At 51.9% G+C, this 19,116-nt stretch overlaps 1 protein-coding gene across 1 annotated transcript in view; it reads right to left on the reverse strand.

Annotated features, from left to right (window-relative positions):
• The window catches only part of LOC147710174 (E3 ubiquitin-protein ligase TRIM39-like), a 98,127-nt gene that overhangs the window by 17,291 nt on the left and 61,720 nt on the right, over positions 1-19,116 (reverse strand). The window contains exon 4 of the mRNA XM_086920864.1: positions 14,960-14,982. Within this exon, the coding sequence (XP_086776990.1) occupies positions 14,960-14,982 (23 nt within the window). The remainder of the gene's footprint in view (positions 1-14,959; positions 14,983-19,116) is intronic.

Here is a 19,116-nt window from a genome sequence, read left to right on the forward strand (position 1 = left end):
AAAGGAAAAGTTCAGAATAGGACGGAGGGAGGTGGGGGAGGGCATCAGGAGGAAGAAGCACTTCGAAATTCAGTTGGCGTCACAGGTCAGGGGAACGCAGCCTCCTGTAGGTCAATTGGTTCAGGTGGTTGGCAAATATCCCCTCTATATTCATTCCATGCTCCCCAGATTTTCGTCCAGTTCTGCGGCCTCCCCCTGGCTACATAGACCGTCTTCTCTCGAACCATACACCAGTCCATGTTGGCCTTCCACTGCACCAGTAGAGGGGCCGCAGTCGCACCCCACCGCTGAGCTATGTCCCTCTTCGCCACCACGTTCCCAAGGGTGACCCACCTAGTCTGTGCAACATTATGGTCGGACGGTTCCCAAACATTTAGGAGGCACCGACGGGCCTCCGCATGGGAGGCCACGCCAGTAACCTCCGCCATCACGCGGTGGATCCTCCTCCAATAGGAGGCGATCACCGGGCAATCCCAGAGGATATGTAGGAAGGTGGCAGGAGCCCCACACCCCCTGCGGCAGAGCCCATCAGAGGAGAAACCCATACGCACCAATCGGGGCCCAGTCACGTACACCCGGTGGAGGATCTTAAACTGCACAAGGCGGAGACGGGAAGAGATGGCAACCTCCTTAGGAGAGGAAACCGCACTCTGCCAATCCTCGTCGTCCAGCTCAAGGCCATCCGCTACCCACTGCTCTCTCAGGCCAAGGAGGAGGTCTGTGCGTGCATTTATCAGTTTCTTGTACGAGAGGGAAATCGCACTGTCTGGCACATGCCCATCCAGGATCCTATCCTCCAGCGGGGAACTTTCAGGAATGGCGCCATCCGGCGGGGAGGCCGAAAGCAGCGCATGTCTCAACTGTGCATAGCGGAAGAACTCCGTCGCGCCCAGCTGATATTCAGCCTGTAACTGGGGGAAGGTCTTAATCACGCCCCTTGCAATCATATCCTCAACCCTGCTGATGCCAATGAGGTCCCACTTGTCAAAGCCTTTGGTGTGCCACAGTCTACCCAGGATGTCGGAATCAAAGAGGGGAGTGAACCTCGTGAGTCTGCCCCGCCATCCCTGCGCCTTGGTAACTGCCTTCCAGATACGAACCGCCGTTAGAGTGGGGCCCGTCAGTTTGCGGTCAAGGGACTTGGAGTATAGGGCACGGTAGTAATTACCGCCTCCCATCAGCCATCTGTCCATGGCGTATCCAGGGTTCTCCACTGGGCCGTAGAATCCATGGTTCAGGGCAGCGAGCTGGGACGACCAATAGTACCGGCGCACGTCGGGGAGAGCTATGCCCCCATCATACCAGGGGAGCGTGAGTTTGTGGAGGGCCACGCGAGGGCGACCCTCCCAGAGGAGATTACGGAGAAGGCCGTCAACGTCGCGAAAATAGCGGGCAGGGACAGGGTCTTGCGAATTCTGTAGTGCATAGAGGAACCTGGGAAGAGCCATCATCTTAAAAAGAGCAGCGCGGCCCAGGAGGGAAAGCGGCAGGTGGCGCCAGCTATCGACGTCACGCCGCAGCCGCTGAAGTGGAGGGAGCAGATTGTTATCATACCTGAGCTTGGCATTACCGGATATGTATATACCCAGATATTTGAAGCCTCGCGAAGCGATCTGGATACCGCAGCCCCCCGGGAGGCGCGGGGTATCCCCTTTAAGGACATAGAGGGAAGACTTGGCCCAGTTAATAACCAGGCCGGAGTATCGCCCAAATAGTCTGATGACATCACAGGCCACAATAAGGGAACTACCCGGCGAAGACATGTACAGCAGTATGTCATCAGCGTAGAGGGAGACCCTGTCCTCAAATCCGGGGGCCCATTCGATACCTCTCAAATCGGGATGGGACCGTAACCTCGCCGCTAGGGGTTCGAGAGCCAGGGCAAACAACATGGGGGACAAGGGGCAACCCTGTCTGGTGCCACGGCGAAGGGGGAAGGGTGCCGACAGGCGACCATTGACCGTCACATTGGCCATCGGGTCCGCATAGAGGAGTTTCACCCAGCCAATGAAGATCGGACCGAACCCAAGTTTAGCCAGAACCGCCCATAAATAAGGCCATTCCAGTGAATCAAAGGCCATGGTGGCATCCAGGGACGCCAACACCGCCGGGTCTTTAAGAGTGTGGGCCCGGGCCATAACCCCGTGGAGGCGACGCAGGTTCAGGGCAGTGTTGCGGTGTGGGATGAATCCCGATTGATCGGGGTGGACAAGGTCACTAATCACTCCAACCAACCGATTAGCCAGGAGTTTGGCAAGGATCTTAGGTTCCACGTTAAGGAGGGAGATGGGACGGTAGGAGCGACAGACGTCCCGTGGTTTGCCCTCCTTGTGGATAACCACGATGGTAGCAAGGCGCTGGTCCAGGGGAAGGGAGCCTCTCTCAAAGGATTCAAGGAACATCTTGCGGAGATGCGGGGAAACCGCATCCGATCGGATTTTGTATAATTCCACTGGAATACCATTGGGCCCAGAGGCCTTGCCCGAGTTAAGGGAGCGAATCGCAAGGTCGATCTCGTCCGCCGTAATGTCCCTATCCAGGTCCTCCCTCTCTTCCTCGGAGAGACTGGGCAGGTCTATGTCAGCGAGGAAAGTCGTGTTATCCGCCTCCGAGAACTCCGAGACAGACTCATAGATACCACGGAAGTAGTCCGCGAAAGAGTCAACAATGGCGCTGGGGTCCGTGAGGAGCGCACCGTCGTTTCCGAGGAGTTCCGGCACCACTCGGCTGGCCATCTCCCTTCTGTCGAGCCAAGCCAACAGTTTCCCGGCCTTATCGCCCACATCATAGATGCGGCCTTGCTGTTCTTTGGCGAGAACGAGGGCGGCATTAGTGGCCAAGTCATGGTACTCTGCTTGTTTCAGCGAAAGAGTATGGAGGGCCAGGGGGTCCGAATCGGAGCGCAGCTGGGCCTCGAGGTGTAGCACCTCCTGCTCAATGGCCAACATGGCCGAGTCTCTATCCCGGCGGGTGGCCGCGATGAGTGCCTGGGCCTCACCACGGAGCACCGTCTTAAAAGCTTCCCACAGTGTAACGGCCGACTCCACCGAGCCGACATTTTCGGAAAAATATAGGTCAATAGATTTGGCCAAAAGGGTGCGGGTCTTAAAATCTCGAAAGTACCAGGGATTGATCGCTGCCGGGCGGTCCGACAGAGTCACGCCAAAGTCGAAAGAGACCCATAACGGGGAATGATCGGAAATGCCTCGGGCAAGGAAGCGGGCCTCCGACACAGCTAGGGCATCCGAGGCCAGCGTGAGAACATAGTCCAGGCGCGAGAGACTTCCGTGCGCACCCGACAAAAAAGAGAATTGACGAAGCGTGGGGTGCAAAAGCCGCCACGTGTCCACCAGCCCAGTAGAGTCAAGGAAGGACGGCAACCACATCTGTGGTCCACTCAGGTCGCGAGGCGGTTGGCGATCGAGGAGGCCAGAGCAAACCGCATTGAAATCACCCCCACAATCAGACGACCAGCCGGCATAGACAAAATGGCAACACCAAGGTCCTGGAAAGTACTAGATTGAAGCCTTGGAGGGACGTACACGGACAACAGCGTGAGGGAACGCCCTTCCCATCTCCCGGATACGGCTGCGTACCTCCCCCTATCGTCTATCATGGTGGTCCCTATCTCTAAGGGAAGGGATGCGCGCACAAGAATCCCCGCCCCCCTGGAGCCGGAAGAGAACCCCGAATGAGCCACCATTTTATAACCTTTGCGATTCAGGGCTTTACAGGCATTGCCCACCAAGTGCGTTTCTTGAAGAAGTACAACATCCGGCATGTGCCGCTTAACCAGTTGAATAACCACCCCTCTCTTGATACGATCACCCAACCCGTTAACATTCCAACTGAGAATTTTCAACACCCTACCCCTCATCCCTCCACCACCCACCCCACCCATCACCCAAAGACACTTGCATCAGGAAAAGTCCAGGATCGCCATTGTCCGTGTGCCACAAAAAGGAGAAAAAGAGAAACAAAACACAAACCAAAAATATACCCAACCAACCCCCCACCCTGCACCCCTGCGTTAGACTAGAAAGCCCCCCCAACTTGCAGTGTGCCTGTCGCCCCATTAACTACTCTACCGAAGACCCAGAGGAGGAAGGAATCCCCGTGGAATCGTCCCGCCACCCACCTTCAAAAGAAAGGAGAGAATAATCACACCAAAACAGTAGTCCGACGGTCCTTCGAGGCAGGGGTAGCCCCGGCTCCCAGTTCATTCCTGCCGCTCCGCTCCGCCCGAGGCTCCTCCAACATCTTCCTCGCACTCCTCCCGTTCTGGTGTGACAGTGTCCAGCCACTCGCTCACGTTGTCCGGGTAATCAAAGAAGTAGGCACGGCCCTTGAATTCCACGCGGAGCTTCGCAGGGAATTGCATAGAGTATTTGAGACCCATATCTCTGAGGCGTCTCTTGACCCCCGCGTAGCTCAGTCTTTGGCGTTGCACCAGCCTGGTGAAGTCCGGGTAAAAATGAACCTCCGCGTTCTGATATTGTAGTGGCCCGTGCGATCTGGACGCCTGGAGGATCGCATCCCGATCTCTGAAGTTAAGAAGGCGCGCCACAATGGGTCGTGGCGTCGCCCCTGTTTTAGGTGGACCACCGGGCACACGGTGGGCACGTTCCACCGAAAAGAAGTTGCTCAGCCCTGAGGGCGCCAGATGTGTCTTAACCAGTTCCTCCACAAAGAGGTCCGCTGCGCCATCCTCGGATCCTTCCGGAACCCCCACTATGCGGACGTTCTGCCGCCTGGCTCGCCCCTCAAAGTCCTCCAGCCGTTTAGAGAACTGATCGGCGGTCGCTCTCAAGTTCCGGACCTCCGTTTGTAGTTCAGAGACATCCGAGGTCAGACTAGTGGTCATAATGTCCAGTGCTCTCACACGGTCATTTGTCTTCCCCAGGTCAGTTCTGATTAGAGCAATATCAATGGCCATGGAATCCACCTTGTGGGACAGAACCTCATGTTGGTGTTGTCCGTCAGTACGGAGGCTGGTAATGGCGCCCATAATGTCGACCAGGGTAGGATCTGAGCCGTCCGGCGGGACAGTCACTGGGGTTCCCTTGGAGACAGCACCCGACGCAGGTGGCGATTTGAGATTGACATACCGCTCCATGCGGTTGTTCTGCGTCTGCGGTTTGCCCCGACTTCCTCTATTTGATGCCCTCTCCGGATCGCCCCTGCCCGCCATGTTGGGTCCTCAAGAACAAAGGACCGGTGGTCACAGGTCAGGGTCCACAGCCAGGAGTCGATCAAGTCAGAAAGACAATCAGGTCGACCAGGGCAGGGGTAGAGCACCGCGTCTTCACCAGGGAGGTGGCAATCAAGGCCCTTGCGACACGATCGAGCGAAGTGGCGAAGTGACGAAGTCCGGATAGACAATGGCACCGTTACGGAGCGGAGTTCAGCTCGACGTAACTTCGCGCAGGAGCCACCGATTCGGGATCCGATTGCAGCCCCCGCCTCAGCAGGCCGCCAGCTTTACAGTGCCACAAACGTGGACCAGGATTCTAGGCAGGATAATTGCGGTGGATCGGACGGTCCACGGAGCTCCGAGCTTACGCGGCCATCTTGGTCGCCCGCGAAGCTCCTCCCCCCCCGGCCGCTATGTTTAATCAAACTAACGGTTCCTATTTTGCCAAAGGCCTCTTGTCTGACAAAGATCTTTCGTGTTCAAGCAACACCGTGATATAGATGCTCTCCATCAAAGGTGGGAAAATCTGCCCCTCGGTATCTATGGGAGGGTGAAAATCATTAAGATGCTGCTTCTTCCTAAGGTGATCGTCTTGTTTAACACTAAACCACTTCCCTTCCCCAAAACGCTTTTGGAGAAATCGCAAGGGAGGGTCGGAAGCTGTATCCTGGGGAGCAAGACTGGACTGCAAGTTGGCCTTAGAAGAGAAATTGCGAAGTAAATCGTAAGAGAAATGGGCAGTTCTCCTTCCTACAAAAGGGCAAAACTATAAGAAATATTCAGCATGCACGATCGCTGGACACTCTGGGTGGAGGCGTCTTGGCTCACAGCTTACTTAGCTGGATGGTGATATGAGGACAAGAATATATAAGCCATTCCTCTACTACCTTGGAAGGATTAGCACACACCCTCTGTTACTGCAAACTCCATCATTGCTGATCTAGAACTTTAGAGCACAAACCCCTCTAAAAATATATCCTCAAGTTTACAAGATGGCTCAGTGAGGTAAGTGCTCACTGCTGGCATCTGTCTGACCTGTAAGACATATCTGTGAAATCCGGCAAGGCAAACTCACCCTTTCATCCTCAGGTTGTTACGCTGCACACAGAGGGTAATGGAAATTTTGTTATCAGCAATAATGAATGCTCAAAAGCTGCAGTACTTTGGGAGATCTCTGCCCAGAGATCTCTGCCCACAGTTCTCTGCCCACATACCCTCACTACAGAGGGAGACAGGCACATAATCCCTGCAAGTGTAACCACCATCATCACTGCTCTAGAACCTTGGTGGGGTTAGCACGCAATACCTACAACTTGAAACCCCTTCATCGCTGCTCTAGAACCTTGGATCAATAAACACACAATCCCGGCCGCTGTCAACCCCGTCTTCCCTGTTCTAGAACTTTTAATGGGATTAGAGCAGCATACTACCTCTGGAGAGAGGAGAGTTCATGTCACTATACGCTGTGACCTCGAGGCACTGTTTGTTCTTAGGATTCTTCCTTCATCTTTGGCTGAACTTGTCTGTGGCATCCATAGGATCTATCTGTGATTTATCCTATGGGGGATCCATAGGGTCGGCAGGGGCATTCATTTTATTATTGATCTATAATATTACCGTCTTGACTCCTTCTTTGTGTATACAGTTGTGAGAACGAGATGTGTTAAATAAGAACCCATTGTGCTCTGGAAGCCCCACGTGCACGAGGATGTGCATCCAAATCCCTTTATTCAATCCCAGTCTGGGGTTATTTACACCTACAATGCATCCATCAGATGACCTTTAATGGCTCAAATGTGGGCTGCAATGAATTCTGCAGTCAAAGCCGCCCAGCTACGACTGATTCTCCCTTAAAAACATATTGGCGTTGGTTTACACCCTTCCAGGCACTGAGCAAACGATGTAAGGGGGAAGGGCCTTCCTGATAGGATGGCTGGGGAGAAGCTGGACCCCACCCTGATTACACTTCTAAAGATTCACACAAGGAAACTGACATCAGGCCTGGTCTTGCCTTTGTCACTCTGGACAGTTTAGAGACAAGACCAGGGGATGGGGAAGAACGGACCAGAACCAGTTTAGGAGTTGGTTGGGGAATTTCCCCACAAAAAGCTGACACTAGTATGAAATGAGGACCTTCAGAACATTCCATCAGAACACTCCTGGCCGTGTGGAAGATTCAGAAGAAGGACTGCCCTGCTGCTGCAAGGATTGCCCTGCTGCTGGAGGGACTGCCTTGCTGCTGGAAGGACTGCCCTGCTGCTGGAAGGACTGCCCTGCTGCTGGAAGGACTGCCCTGCTGCTGGAAGGACTGCCCTGCTGCTGAAAGGATTGCCCTGCTGCTGGAAGGACTGCCCTGCTGCTGGAAGGACTGCCCTGCTGCTGAAAGGATTGCCCTGCTGCTGGAGGGACTGCCCTGCTGCTGGAAGGACTGCCCTGCTGCTGGGAGGACTGCCCTGCTGCTGGAAGGACTGCCCTGCTGCTGGAAGGACTGCCCTGCTGCTGCAAGGATTGCCCTGCTGCTGGAAGGACTGCCCTGCTGCTGGAAGGACTGCCCTGCTGCTGGAAGGACTGCCCTGCTGCTGAAAGGACTGCCCCGCTGCTGGAAGGAATGCCCTCCTGCTGGAAGGACTGCCCTCCTGCTGGAAGGACTGCCCTGCTGCTGGAAGGACTGGCCTGCTGCTGGAAGGACTGCCCTGCTGCTGGAAGGACTGCCCTGCTGCTGAAAGGACTGCCCTGCTGCTGGAAGGACTGCCCTGCTGCTGGAAGGACTGTCCTGCTGCTGGAAGGACTGCCCTGCTGCTGGAAGGACTGCCCTGCTGCTGAAAGGACTGCCCTGCTGCTGGAAGGATTGGCCTGCTGCTGGAAGGACTGCCCTGCTGCTGGAAGGACTGCCCTGCTGCTGGAAGGACTGCCCTGCTGCTGGAAGGACTGCCCTGCTGCTGGAAGGACTGTCCTGCTGCTGGAAGGACTGCCCTGCTTCTGGATGGACCAATAAGTCTGCATTGCTGGACAGTGCCAGAGTATATGGTAAGAGGTGCCTTCTCCCCCACACCCGCCGCACGCAAGCTGATTCAGGGCTCCTTCCCATTTTGACCAATGTATTGCAAAAGACATGCACCCTGTGTGGTATCTTGAGTTGCACCAGACGAAATCGTGATCTGATCGTCATCTCTTTGGGAGAGGCTAGGGCTACCAGCCAGTCCTCATCCTCTATGTCTCCTATGTCAGTACCCAACGTTGCCGGAGGTGAAGCAATGTGTCGGATGCACTGTTAATAAGTTTTTTATACGTTAAGGAGATTGCTTTGCATACCATGTAGTCATCTAATATTCTGTTTTCTAACAGGGATGCTTCAGGTCGGACCTCCCCATTAGGGACCGCTGACATTAAAGTTTAGGTCCAGAGATCCTGAATCTGGAAATGAATCCCTATGTAATGGAGGAATTTTGCTCAAAGCCCTGGACCTTTTCAGACTCAAAAGGACAAGTAGAGAAAGGGTTGTGAGCGTCAGCTGTTCTCTTTCTTTCACAACGTTTTCTATGAAAAACTTATAATTAGTGAAATGGACTCAAATCATGTGAAAAAAAAAAAGAACTATTCTCACTCAAACCTACTCGTATTGTGTTACAACCAAATAGGGAATTAGCATACTGATGGGTATATATACGTGGCTGCCATAAAGTGTGGTGGACATGAAGGTATCAGAAGGTTTCTGGGTCGACGAGGTAATATTCCTGCTGTAAATCAGGAAACGGCAAAACAGTTCCACCCCTCCATAGATCTCCCTCCCTGGAGAAACCTATCAGGTCCCATTTATCAAAGCCGGGTCTTCGGCCTAATGTGCCCAGTATTCCTGAGTCCCATAGTGGTGTTGTCTGGGTGATCCTACCCTCCCAGTCCAGTGTTTTAAGAGTTGTGTGCCACAGTTGGACCGGAAGAGCTGTGGGTCCTGTGAGGATCATATAACATGGGGAGGTGTACAGTGATCGTGTGTATTCAAGTGGCCGTAACACATAACAGTCCATATGAAAAGCCGTATTGGCTGGAGGCCGATGTACCCATTGGTTAACAGTGGTGAGCTGTGTTGCCTGGTAATGTCTGTGGATGTCGGGCAACGTAATACCACCGTCATACGAGTCATGTGTCAGTTTTCTGAGGGCTATATGAGGGGCACCCCTTCCCACAACAAGGTCCTTAATTCAGTCTCTATAGTCCGGAAGTAGGTATCGGGGACTGAGAATGGTGCATTTTGCACAAGTAAAGAAACCGCTGCAGTGCCATCATCTTGGGCAAAGCAGCTCGTCCAAGAAGGGACAGGGGCAGGGCCCTCCAGTGGCAAACGTCTCTCCTGAGATTCTGTAGGGGACCCTGGAGATTATTGTCATAGAATGAGTCGGGATCGGTGGTGACATAGATACCAAATATCGGAAGACATCAGAAACTACCCTTGGTACACATCCCCTATCTTGTCACGAAGAGTACCCACAGAGAACAAATAGCGTCCATTTAGACCACTTAATGGTGTATCCCAAGTATCTCCCGAAGGTTGTGAATATTTCCAGTATACGACTCAGGGAGACGCGGGAGCTGCTATATACAATAATATATTGTCAGCGTACAGAGAAATGATGTATTCCCACTCCTCCATCCAGTGTAGGCCACGTATCAAAGGGTCAGAGAATTCACAGGTCGTCAGTGGTTCTAGAACTAGGGCAAACAAGAGAGGCGAAAGAGGGCAACCCTGTTGTGGTCTCACACCTCAAGGGGAATTATCTAGAGGTTTTCACATTAATGACTACCCAGGCCAGGGAATTGGTGTATAATAATCGTACCCAGGACAAGAACTTGGGGTCGAAGCTCATCCGTTCCAGCACAGCAAAAAGGTATAGCCATTCCACAGTGTCGAATGCCATACGAGCATTAAGGGACAAAATAGTCGCGTCTTCTTGTGTAGAAAGGGCGAGCCCCAACATTCCGTGGAGACATCGCAGATTGAAGGTCGTGTTTCTACCTGGCGTGAAACAGGACTGGTGTGGATGCACCAATTTGGTAATAATTTGTATTCATCTAAGGGCTAATAGTTTCACCAAAATTTTGATCTCAGCGTTGAGGAGGGAAATGGGTCTGCAGGAGGAGCAGTCCTCAGCTGGCCTACCCTCCTTATGAAGGACCACAATGGAAGCGAGCCTTTGGTCTCTGGAGAGCACCCCCTTTTCCCAACTCTCCAAGTACATTTAAAGTAATTGCGGTGCAATAAGAGTCATAGTAGTCTTGTATAACTATATCGGGAGCACGTTCTGACACATTGCTTTGCCTGATGCGATATTGCGAATCACTTGGGCAATTGTGTCCTCTGTAGGATCACTTTCCATGAAGGCTCTGTTTTCAGTAGGGAGTGTAGGAAGTCGTAAATACCAGAGAAAGTCGTGGGAATGTCACATATTTGTAGCCCCGACTGGGGAGTATAGGTGCTTGTAGTAATCTGAGAAGGCATTCGCAATATCTTGGGGATCTGTAAGAAACACCCTGGTGCCCTGAGAGATCCCGGTAACCCATCGAATCGCCTTTTCCCAGACGTGGGTCCCTTGCTCAAGACTGAATTGCATATAGCTGGGTCTGAACTGAGGTTGCGAAGCAAGCTAAAAAATTATGATGGATTCAACCCAGATCTGTGACTGGGGGTGAGTGTCTGAAATGTTTCAGTGCTCCATCTATCATCTCCTTGTGTTTGCTCCATTTAGCAATGCCATATATATAGCCCAAATGGGGGAGCGGTCAGATATCCCCGTAGCCAAATGGTGCATCTCTCGGAATCACGAGACGTGGTGGGCCAAAGTGAGTAGGAGCGAAATACGGGAGAGACGCCCAATGAGCCTCCGAGGGAAATGTAAAATTCTGAGTGATGGGATTGTATGTTTGCCATACATCTACCAACCCCATTGCTGTAAAGAAGTCCATCAAATGTGTGTGGGAAGTGGTCACGTGGCGTGGGGGTCGACAGTCAAGTGAATCACGCATGGTCATATTAAAGTCACCCCCTAATAGGAGTTCACCCAAGTCCAGAAGAGTGCTGCTGTGTAAGGCCAGATGGTTATATACTGATAGGATATTTATTGGTTCCCCCTCCCATATCCCAGAGAGGGTGTGCATCTATATAGGGGGTTGTAGGGGATTGCTTCACTGTCAACTGCAATTATTTTTTAATAGAATGCCTACTGCTCTAGAGCTTGTTGTCAAACCTGCATATATCACCAACGTGTGACCCCTGCCGTCGAGGGCTTTGCAAGTGTTACCATCAGATGCATCTCCTGTAGGAGGACCACCATCAGGTGAATGAGGTTTAACATATTGTAGCACCCTAATTATGAAGATTTCATACTCTGTCAAAGGAGATACAAATTTGATGGATCAATGGATGAGTTTTATGCCTGGTTAAAAGACCTGGCCAGTGTGTGCATGTTAACTGATAAGAGCTCAATCCATAATCAAACAAAGAAGATAAAGACATCCAAACCCACTACCATTAACAGGAGTCTTCAAAGTGGAACTCGCTCATGAGAAACAAGCAGTCAGGGCAGAGGTGCACATTACCAAAGAGTGCAGGAATGCTGCCAGGCAGACACAAGTCTTCAGCTGATCCACTTTGCCTCCACTGCTGAGCTGGGCAATATTCTCCTGGAAGGCAACAGCCTGTTTCATGTCCTTGGGTGTTTGAAAGGAAACACTGTGCATCTGCAGATCGATCAATCTATTGACATCACTGAGTGGCGATTCATCTCCAGGCAAAAGTGGAAGAGGAGCTATGAAGGCTGGAAGAGGCTGACATCATCGGGTGAGATTATGGGCCACTCCCTGGGTTTCCACAACTGTTATCACCCGGAAGCCCAAACAGCCAGGAGACGTGTGGCTGTGTGCGGCCAAGCACCTCCTAAATCAGGCATGCCAAAGAGAACAATAGGAGGACCACCATCAGGTGAATGCCGTTTAACATATTGTAGCACTACCCCGCTTGAGTCGGTCTCCCAATCCTTTCACATTCCAGGATAGGATGCAGATATCAGAGATTGCTGGCATCGTCATTCCAGGGGCCTAGTGTTGTCGGTAGCCATGCAGGGCCGGGCCTGTCCGTATATACATAAAGTGTAGTCTCTACGTTACAATATGTGTGGAGCACATCAAGAGAAATAACATTAAATTCCACACAACCCATTCCCTTCCCTCCCTTCAGCCCCAAATGTTGAAACCCTCCACCCCGCCTCCCTGCAGAGCAAACTCAAAACTGCCTGCCACCAAACTCTGCATAGTGCCCATCGCCCCACCACAACATGAAACAAGTACAGGAACTGTGACTACCCAACGAACTGCACCCCCGGCCTCTCCCATAACTGGTACCAAAGAGCACAACTAAACCCACAACACTTTTAAATAGAATTTTAGTTTTTCATCCCATTGGATCTATATATTTCAGCCATCTTCATAGCTTCCCTGCCTCCCCACTGGCTTCAAGCTAGCCTGGCTGATGACGGCTGATTAGCCAGAAACCGGTCCCAGGATGCTTGTTTCCGGTCCAGGGAAGACATGGCTTGGCAGTTCAGGCTGGACTGTTCCCATGAGGCACAGGGTCAGACTGATTTGCATATGGCCATGTCGAACTGGGGTGGCGGAGTGAGCTAAAGAATGATGATGGATTAAACCCAGATCAGTTGACTGGGGGTGAGTGCTTGCAATGTTCAACACTCCGTCCGTCATCCTTTTTGGTTTTCCCTTGTGGACTAAAGCATCCCCATCTTTTTGGAAAAAAGGGTAATTTACATTTTGGAAGTCTTTTTTTTTATTACATGCAAACCCCAACTGCCTCAGCTCTTGATATCACTGCAACACAGGTCACCACTCCTGGCTGCTGCAGATGTGTTCTTCCTGCAGTATCGCGGGCAGTGGCCGAGCAAAGCCCAGGCAAAGGGTGGGCCCGTCCATACCCGTCAGAAACAGGAGGAGGCTGGGTCACCCCTCTCACGCCCACAGTTTCAGTTACAGTGCTCTGTGGCTTTGTCCCCTGACACCGTGCCAGGTGCTCTCTCCTCAGCCCAACCTGCACCAGACTCCCAGTAGTTACTGTCCAGCTGCACCCTGGCAGCCTGGGCCAACTGCACTTGAAAGTCCAGACTAGCTTCTTCCCCTTCCCTTTCTCCCTGCCTGCCCGACCTATCCCTTGCCCACCGGCTCTGTTGGAAACCTCCCTTCTGCTATCTGAAGCACTGTCGCCCCCTACACCTCACCTCACGCGTCGCTCCCCTTCGTGCTTGCTGTCTCCCCCTATGGGCACCATTGGCACCACAGCGCACCCACGTGGCAGACGCACAGAGTGGGTATGCCGTGCATGGACCTCGCTCTGCACTAGGTCTCCACCCACAACAGACTGCCTGTGCTTCACATCAGACGAACTTAGAGCCCTGGATTCCGGATGGCAGAACAACTGCTGCGCCCAGGCCTCACCCAGGACCACAGATGGCCCTTTCCCCTGACGGAACTGCCGATTTACCTGTACCAGAAGAGAAATAACTGACACCACGTTCAACAGCCACAACAAGTCACTCTCACTCAACAGCAGGGCCGTGGCCAAACCCTTCAGAGACATCAACTGCATGCTGAACAACACACGCTCTCTTGGAAAAGACGCCACAGAAATCTGGAAAACCAGCACCACCCCAGACACCGTCTTCATCACAGAGACCTGGCTGAACCCCGCATCAGCACCTCCTGTATCAATTCAGGAGGACGCCTGCCACCAAAGTAGTGTCTCGGTTCCTAGACTTGGGGATAATAGTAGCTAAAAGGCACCTAACTAGACGGTGGAAAGTGTTGGACCCATCATATGTACGGGCATGGCGTCACTCATTGTTCGCATGGGCCAAGTCCGAAAGCATCTACATCAAGCATGAAGAAACGTTAGAACTGCGTTGAGAACCCATAGCAGCATGTTGGGACAACCTCTTAAATGAGCTGCAACAGATAGAGGGCAGTGACCCTGAGGATTCTCTTGGTTGGGACGTGGGCGAATAGATGTAGCGAACCATACACTAACCATACACGCTAACGGGCGTACCATGATATTCCAAGGGTGTACGCAGACCACTTAAGAATGTGAATAAGCGTGGACACTACGCAAAGGGGACGTTGAGTAACACAGCAGCAAGGAAACATTACGCAAACATGCCCGAAGATGGAGAGTTTGGAGGGAATTTACTAAAGAAAGAGGCATGAACATGGCTTTAATTACATTTCAACACTGTTTGGAAGCAGAGAAGGGATGTTTTGAAGGTTGGCATCGTAGTTCGGAAACTTTGAATTCGTTTTTCCACAACTCCTAATTGAAGAAACCAAAGGGGAAGTTTCCAGAATGTGCATTAGTTTTCTGTGTGTACAGGGAACTCTTCTGAGGACTTCAGGTAGGTTTTATAGATACAAATAGGTTTCGTGAGGACAGCAGCTCATTTCTGTAGCAATTATTTCAAGATTCAAAGGAGTTTTCTGATGACTTACAGGGATGTAGGAAGATTTAAGAGCATTTCCTGATGATACAAGGGAGTTTTCAGAGGAATCAAAGGTATTTTCCGAGTACTTAAGAGTTTTGTTGAGGATACAAAGTAATTTTATGAGGATCTGAAAGTTTCCTAGCACTTTGTGTGAACTTAGTAGTGGCATTTACACACTGCGGCAGCGAGACCTGCGCCTTACACACAGAGGAGAATAATAAACCAGCCTTACCTGCTTAGGGTGCTTCTGACATCCTGCAAAACAGAGAAACAAAGTGAAATCAGTTTCCAGAGAAGATGTTAAAGTTATGATAGTATTTGTAGGAGTGAAACACTACATCTACGATTAGAAAACGTTGGCTGCGGTCGAATGACAAAGCACATTCTGTGGCATCGCATGACCCAGCACAGAGTGTGACATTCTGAATGTCGACAAATCACATAGCAGAAACTGATATTCTGAATGGTAATGACACAGCACAGAGTCATTCTGAATGGAGTCACAAAACACAGCACATTCTGATCTTCTGAATGGACTCACATGACACATTGTATCATGTTCTCAACAGGGTCACATGCAGGGGCCTCATTTAGGACTTGCAAGGGGTTGCAACTGGGACTCCTGGATTGCCCCTTGTGACCGTCACTGCTTGTGCGACCCCTGGCTTCAGAGGTAGTAAATTCAGTGCCAAGAAGACAGAGGCAGCTCGCCCTTATGAGAGTTGTGCTCCACCTTCGTTTTCTGCCACTTTTTTATTACATTAACAGTGAATAATCTGCCAGAAGCCCTGGTTGTAGATCCTGGTGCGCCATGTTTTATTATACTAATAGTATTATAGGTAACAGCCGTTGCAGGAAGAAGTATTAACAGCAGGGATACTAGAAGAGTGTTCTTCATCAGAGTAAGGTACGAATAGAAGCATTACTGAAAGAGTGCCATGAAGGAGTAGTTAAGAGCTAAAGGGGTAGAACAGTGCCCTGCAGGAAGAGGTACAAGAAGAAGGGGTACTAGAAGAGTGCCCTGCAGGAAGAGGTACAAGAAAGGGGTACTAGAAGAGGGCCCTGCAAGAGGAGGTACAAGAAGAACGAGTACTAGAAGAGTGCCCTGCAGGAGGAGGTACAAGGAAGGGGTACTAGAAGAATCCCCTGCAGGAGGAGGTACAAGGAAGGGGTACTAGAAGAGTGCCCTGCAAGAGGAGGTACAAGAAGAACGAGTACTAGAAGAGTGCCCTGCAGGAGGAGGTACAAGGAAGGGGTACTAGAAGAATCCCCTGCAGGAGGAGGTACAAGAAGATGGGGTACTAGAAGAGTGCCCTGCAGGATGAGGTACAAGGAAGTGGTACCAGAAGAGTGCCCTCCAGGAGGAGGTACACTGCAGGAGGAGGTACAAGAAGAAGGGGTACCTGAAGAGTGCCCTGGGGGAGGAGGTACAGGCAGAAGGAGTACTAGAGGAGTCTGTGTGAGTGGCAGCCATCTAGGAAATGAGATCACAGCTGCCCAGGAAGGACAAAGAAATGTGACCGCCTCTTGGCAGTTATGGACTTTTAAAGGATCTGCTTGTGTGAAGCGCCCGCCAATTACTGGATTAATTCATCCCAGCATTGGGTGAGCTGTTGGATTGAAGGGGCGGAGATGAAAGACCCTCTATAAAAATTTAAAGAAGAACCAGACAAGAGTTAAGGATTTAGACTATTGGACTCTTTATGACAAGTTGTCTATCACTTGCTTGCGGTGTGGCTATATTACAAGTTCATCTCAGTATAAGGAGTTAAACGTACTGTTTAGAGGGTGACGCCAGGATCACAGCTGGTGAATGGAGGCTCTCTGTCTCCCTCCAAGGAGGCTCTCGGTCACCCTCAGAGGGATGCTCTATATTACCCTTAGAGGGATACTCCCTGTTGCCCTCAGAGGGATGCTCTCTGTCACACTAAGAGGGCTGCTCTCTGTCTCCCTCAGAGGGACGCTCTCTGTCACCCTGGGAGGGATGCTCTCAGCCACCCTGAGAGAGATGCTCTCTGTCACACTTGGAGGGATGCTCTCTGTCCCCCTCGGAGGGGTGCTCCCTGTCACCCTCAGAGGGATGCTCTCTGTCACCCTCAGAGGGATGCTCTCTGTCACCCTCAGAGGGATGCTCTCTGTCACCCTCGGAGGGATGCTCTCTGTCACTCTTGGAGGGATGCTCTCAGCCACCCTGAGAGAGATGCTCACTGTCACACTAAGAGGGATGCTCACTGTCACACTAAGAGGGATGCTCTCTGTCACCCTCAGAGGGATGCTCTCTGTCACCCTCAGAGGGATGCTCTCTGAGACCCTCAGAGGGTGAGGTGCCGGGTTTTTAGAGACCCGGTGGTGCCAGGGGATCACACCCAAAGACCTCTGAGTTCTCCCTGTTCTGGACTTACAGAAACACAGAGTCTTCTAGGTGAAGTCAATAATTGAGTTTTATTGGCTGCAACCAAGTAACATGCGTCCTAGAAGTACGACAACACGGGCCGTAAGTTCTCAGGAGACTGTTCGTTTTTACAGAACCAGCCTTCTCCTTATATACATAAATAATAGCTGTAGGCAAGAATTCTTGAGTTTATGATATGGCTATACACATATTTTCGTAACAATACAAAGAGCGAAGTCATGCTGGTCAGCACATATTTCAGATGTCCGGTTGGTGATGGATTACCCCGCCAAATCCAGAACTCCCATCAGATATCGATGAAATGCAAATAAGGTCGAGCACCCTCCCATCATAAAACGGGTCATAAACAAGAATCATGGACAGGTGTGTGTGTGTATGGAAAACATAGTCTGTATGTGGTGAATGGTTTATGACATGTTGTGCCTTGATGATATCTTGCTCGGCCACTGGGCGAGGAGCTGCCCGAGCAGGCTTGGCTGGAGGCAGTGGAGGCAGCTTCGGCCAGGTCATGGGGAAGTCAGCTACAGAGGACGTGTCCTTTAGATCGGCTTTAATCGATTGACTTATATGAGGGCAAGCCCTAAGATGGATGCCGTTTACAAAATGGAGTTCGAGGGTTCGGGACGGAAACCAAGATTTAGGGGTGTTAGCATCACTCAATCGTGACGCAAATACATAGGGATAATGTCCTGATCATTACCGGTTCGTAGATACCAAATTCGTCATGGTACGACAATGTTTTATGACGCGAGTGTTGGACCTCAATATCTGTAAAACAGAGGGGTCCAAATCTGCAGTACCACAAGGGATGCTCGCTGAGACCGTCAGAGGGTTGCTCCCTGAGACCCTGAGAGGGAGGCTCTCCGTCACCCTCAGAGGGAGGCTCACCGTCACCCTCAGAGGGAGGCTCACCGTCACCCTCAGAGGGAGGCTCACCGTCACCCTCAGAGGGAGGCTCACCGTCACCCTCAGAGGGAGGCTCTCCGTCACCCTCAGAGGGAGGCTCTCTGTCACCCTCTGAGGCATGCTCCCTGTCACCATTGGGGGAATGTGCTCTGTTACCCTCGGAGGGATGCTCTCTGAGACCCTCAGAGGGATGCTCTCTGTCACCCTCGGAGGGATGCTCTCTGAGACCCTCAGAGGGATGCTCTCTGAGACCCTCAGAGGGTTGCTCTCTGTCACCCTCCGGGGGATGCTCTCTGTCACCCGCAGAGGGTTGCTCTCCGTCACCCTCCGAGCGAGGCTCGGAGGTTCACCGTCACCCTCCGAGGGAGGCTCTCCGTCACCCTCTGAGGGAGGCTCTCCGTCATCCGCCGAGGGTTGCTCGCCGTACAAAAGGGGGTGGTGATGGACAGAGCATCTGAATCAATCAAACACTCACACCCAGTCAAAAGATCTGGGTTTAATCCATCACCGCTCTTTAGCCCACTCGGCCACCCTAGTTCAGACATGGCTATATGCAAATCAGTCTGACCCTGTGCCTCATTGGAACAGTCCAGCCCGAACTGCCAAGCCATGTCTTCCCTGGACTGGAAACAAGCTTCCGAGGACCGGTTTCTGGCATTCCAGCCGTCTTCAGCCCGGCTTGCTTGAATCCAGTGGCAAAATGAGCAAGGGACTCACGTCTGAGCATACCCTGCCACACTTATGGCGGCCAAAAGCGGTACAAAAGGGGGTGGTGATGGACGGAGCATCTGAATCAATCAAACACTCACACCCAGTCAAAAGATCTGGGTTTAATCCATCACCGTTCTTTAGCCCACTCTGCCACCCCAGTTCAGACATGGCTATATGCAAATCAGTCTGACCCTGGGCCTCATGGGAACAGTCCAGCCCAAACTGCCAAGCCATGTCTTCCCTGGACTGGAAACAAGTTTCCGAGGTCCGGTTTCTGGCATTCCAGCCGTCTTCAGCCCAGCTTGCTTGAATCCAGTGGCAAAGTGAGCAAGGGACTCACGTCTGAGCATACCCTGCCA

The sequence above is a fragment of the Lissotriton vulgaris genome, chromosome 5 (assembly GCF_964263255.1).
Source record: "Lissotriton vulgaris chromosome 5, aLisVul1.2, whole genome shotgun sequence".
NCBI classification, from domain to species: Eukaryota; Metazoa; Chordata; class Amphibia; order Caudata; family Salamandridae; genus Lissotriton; species Lissotriton vulgaris.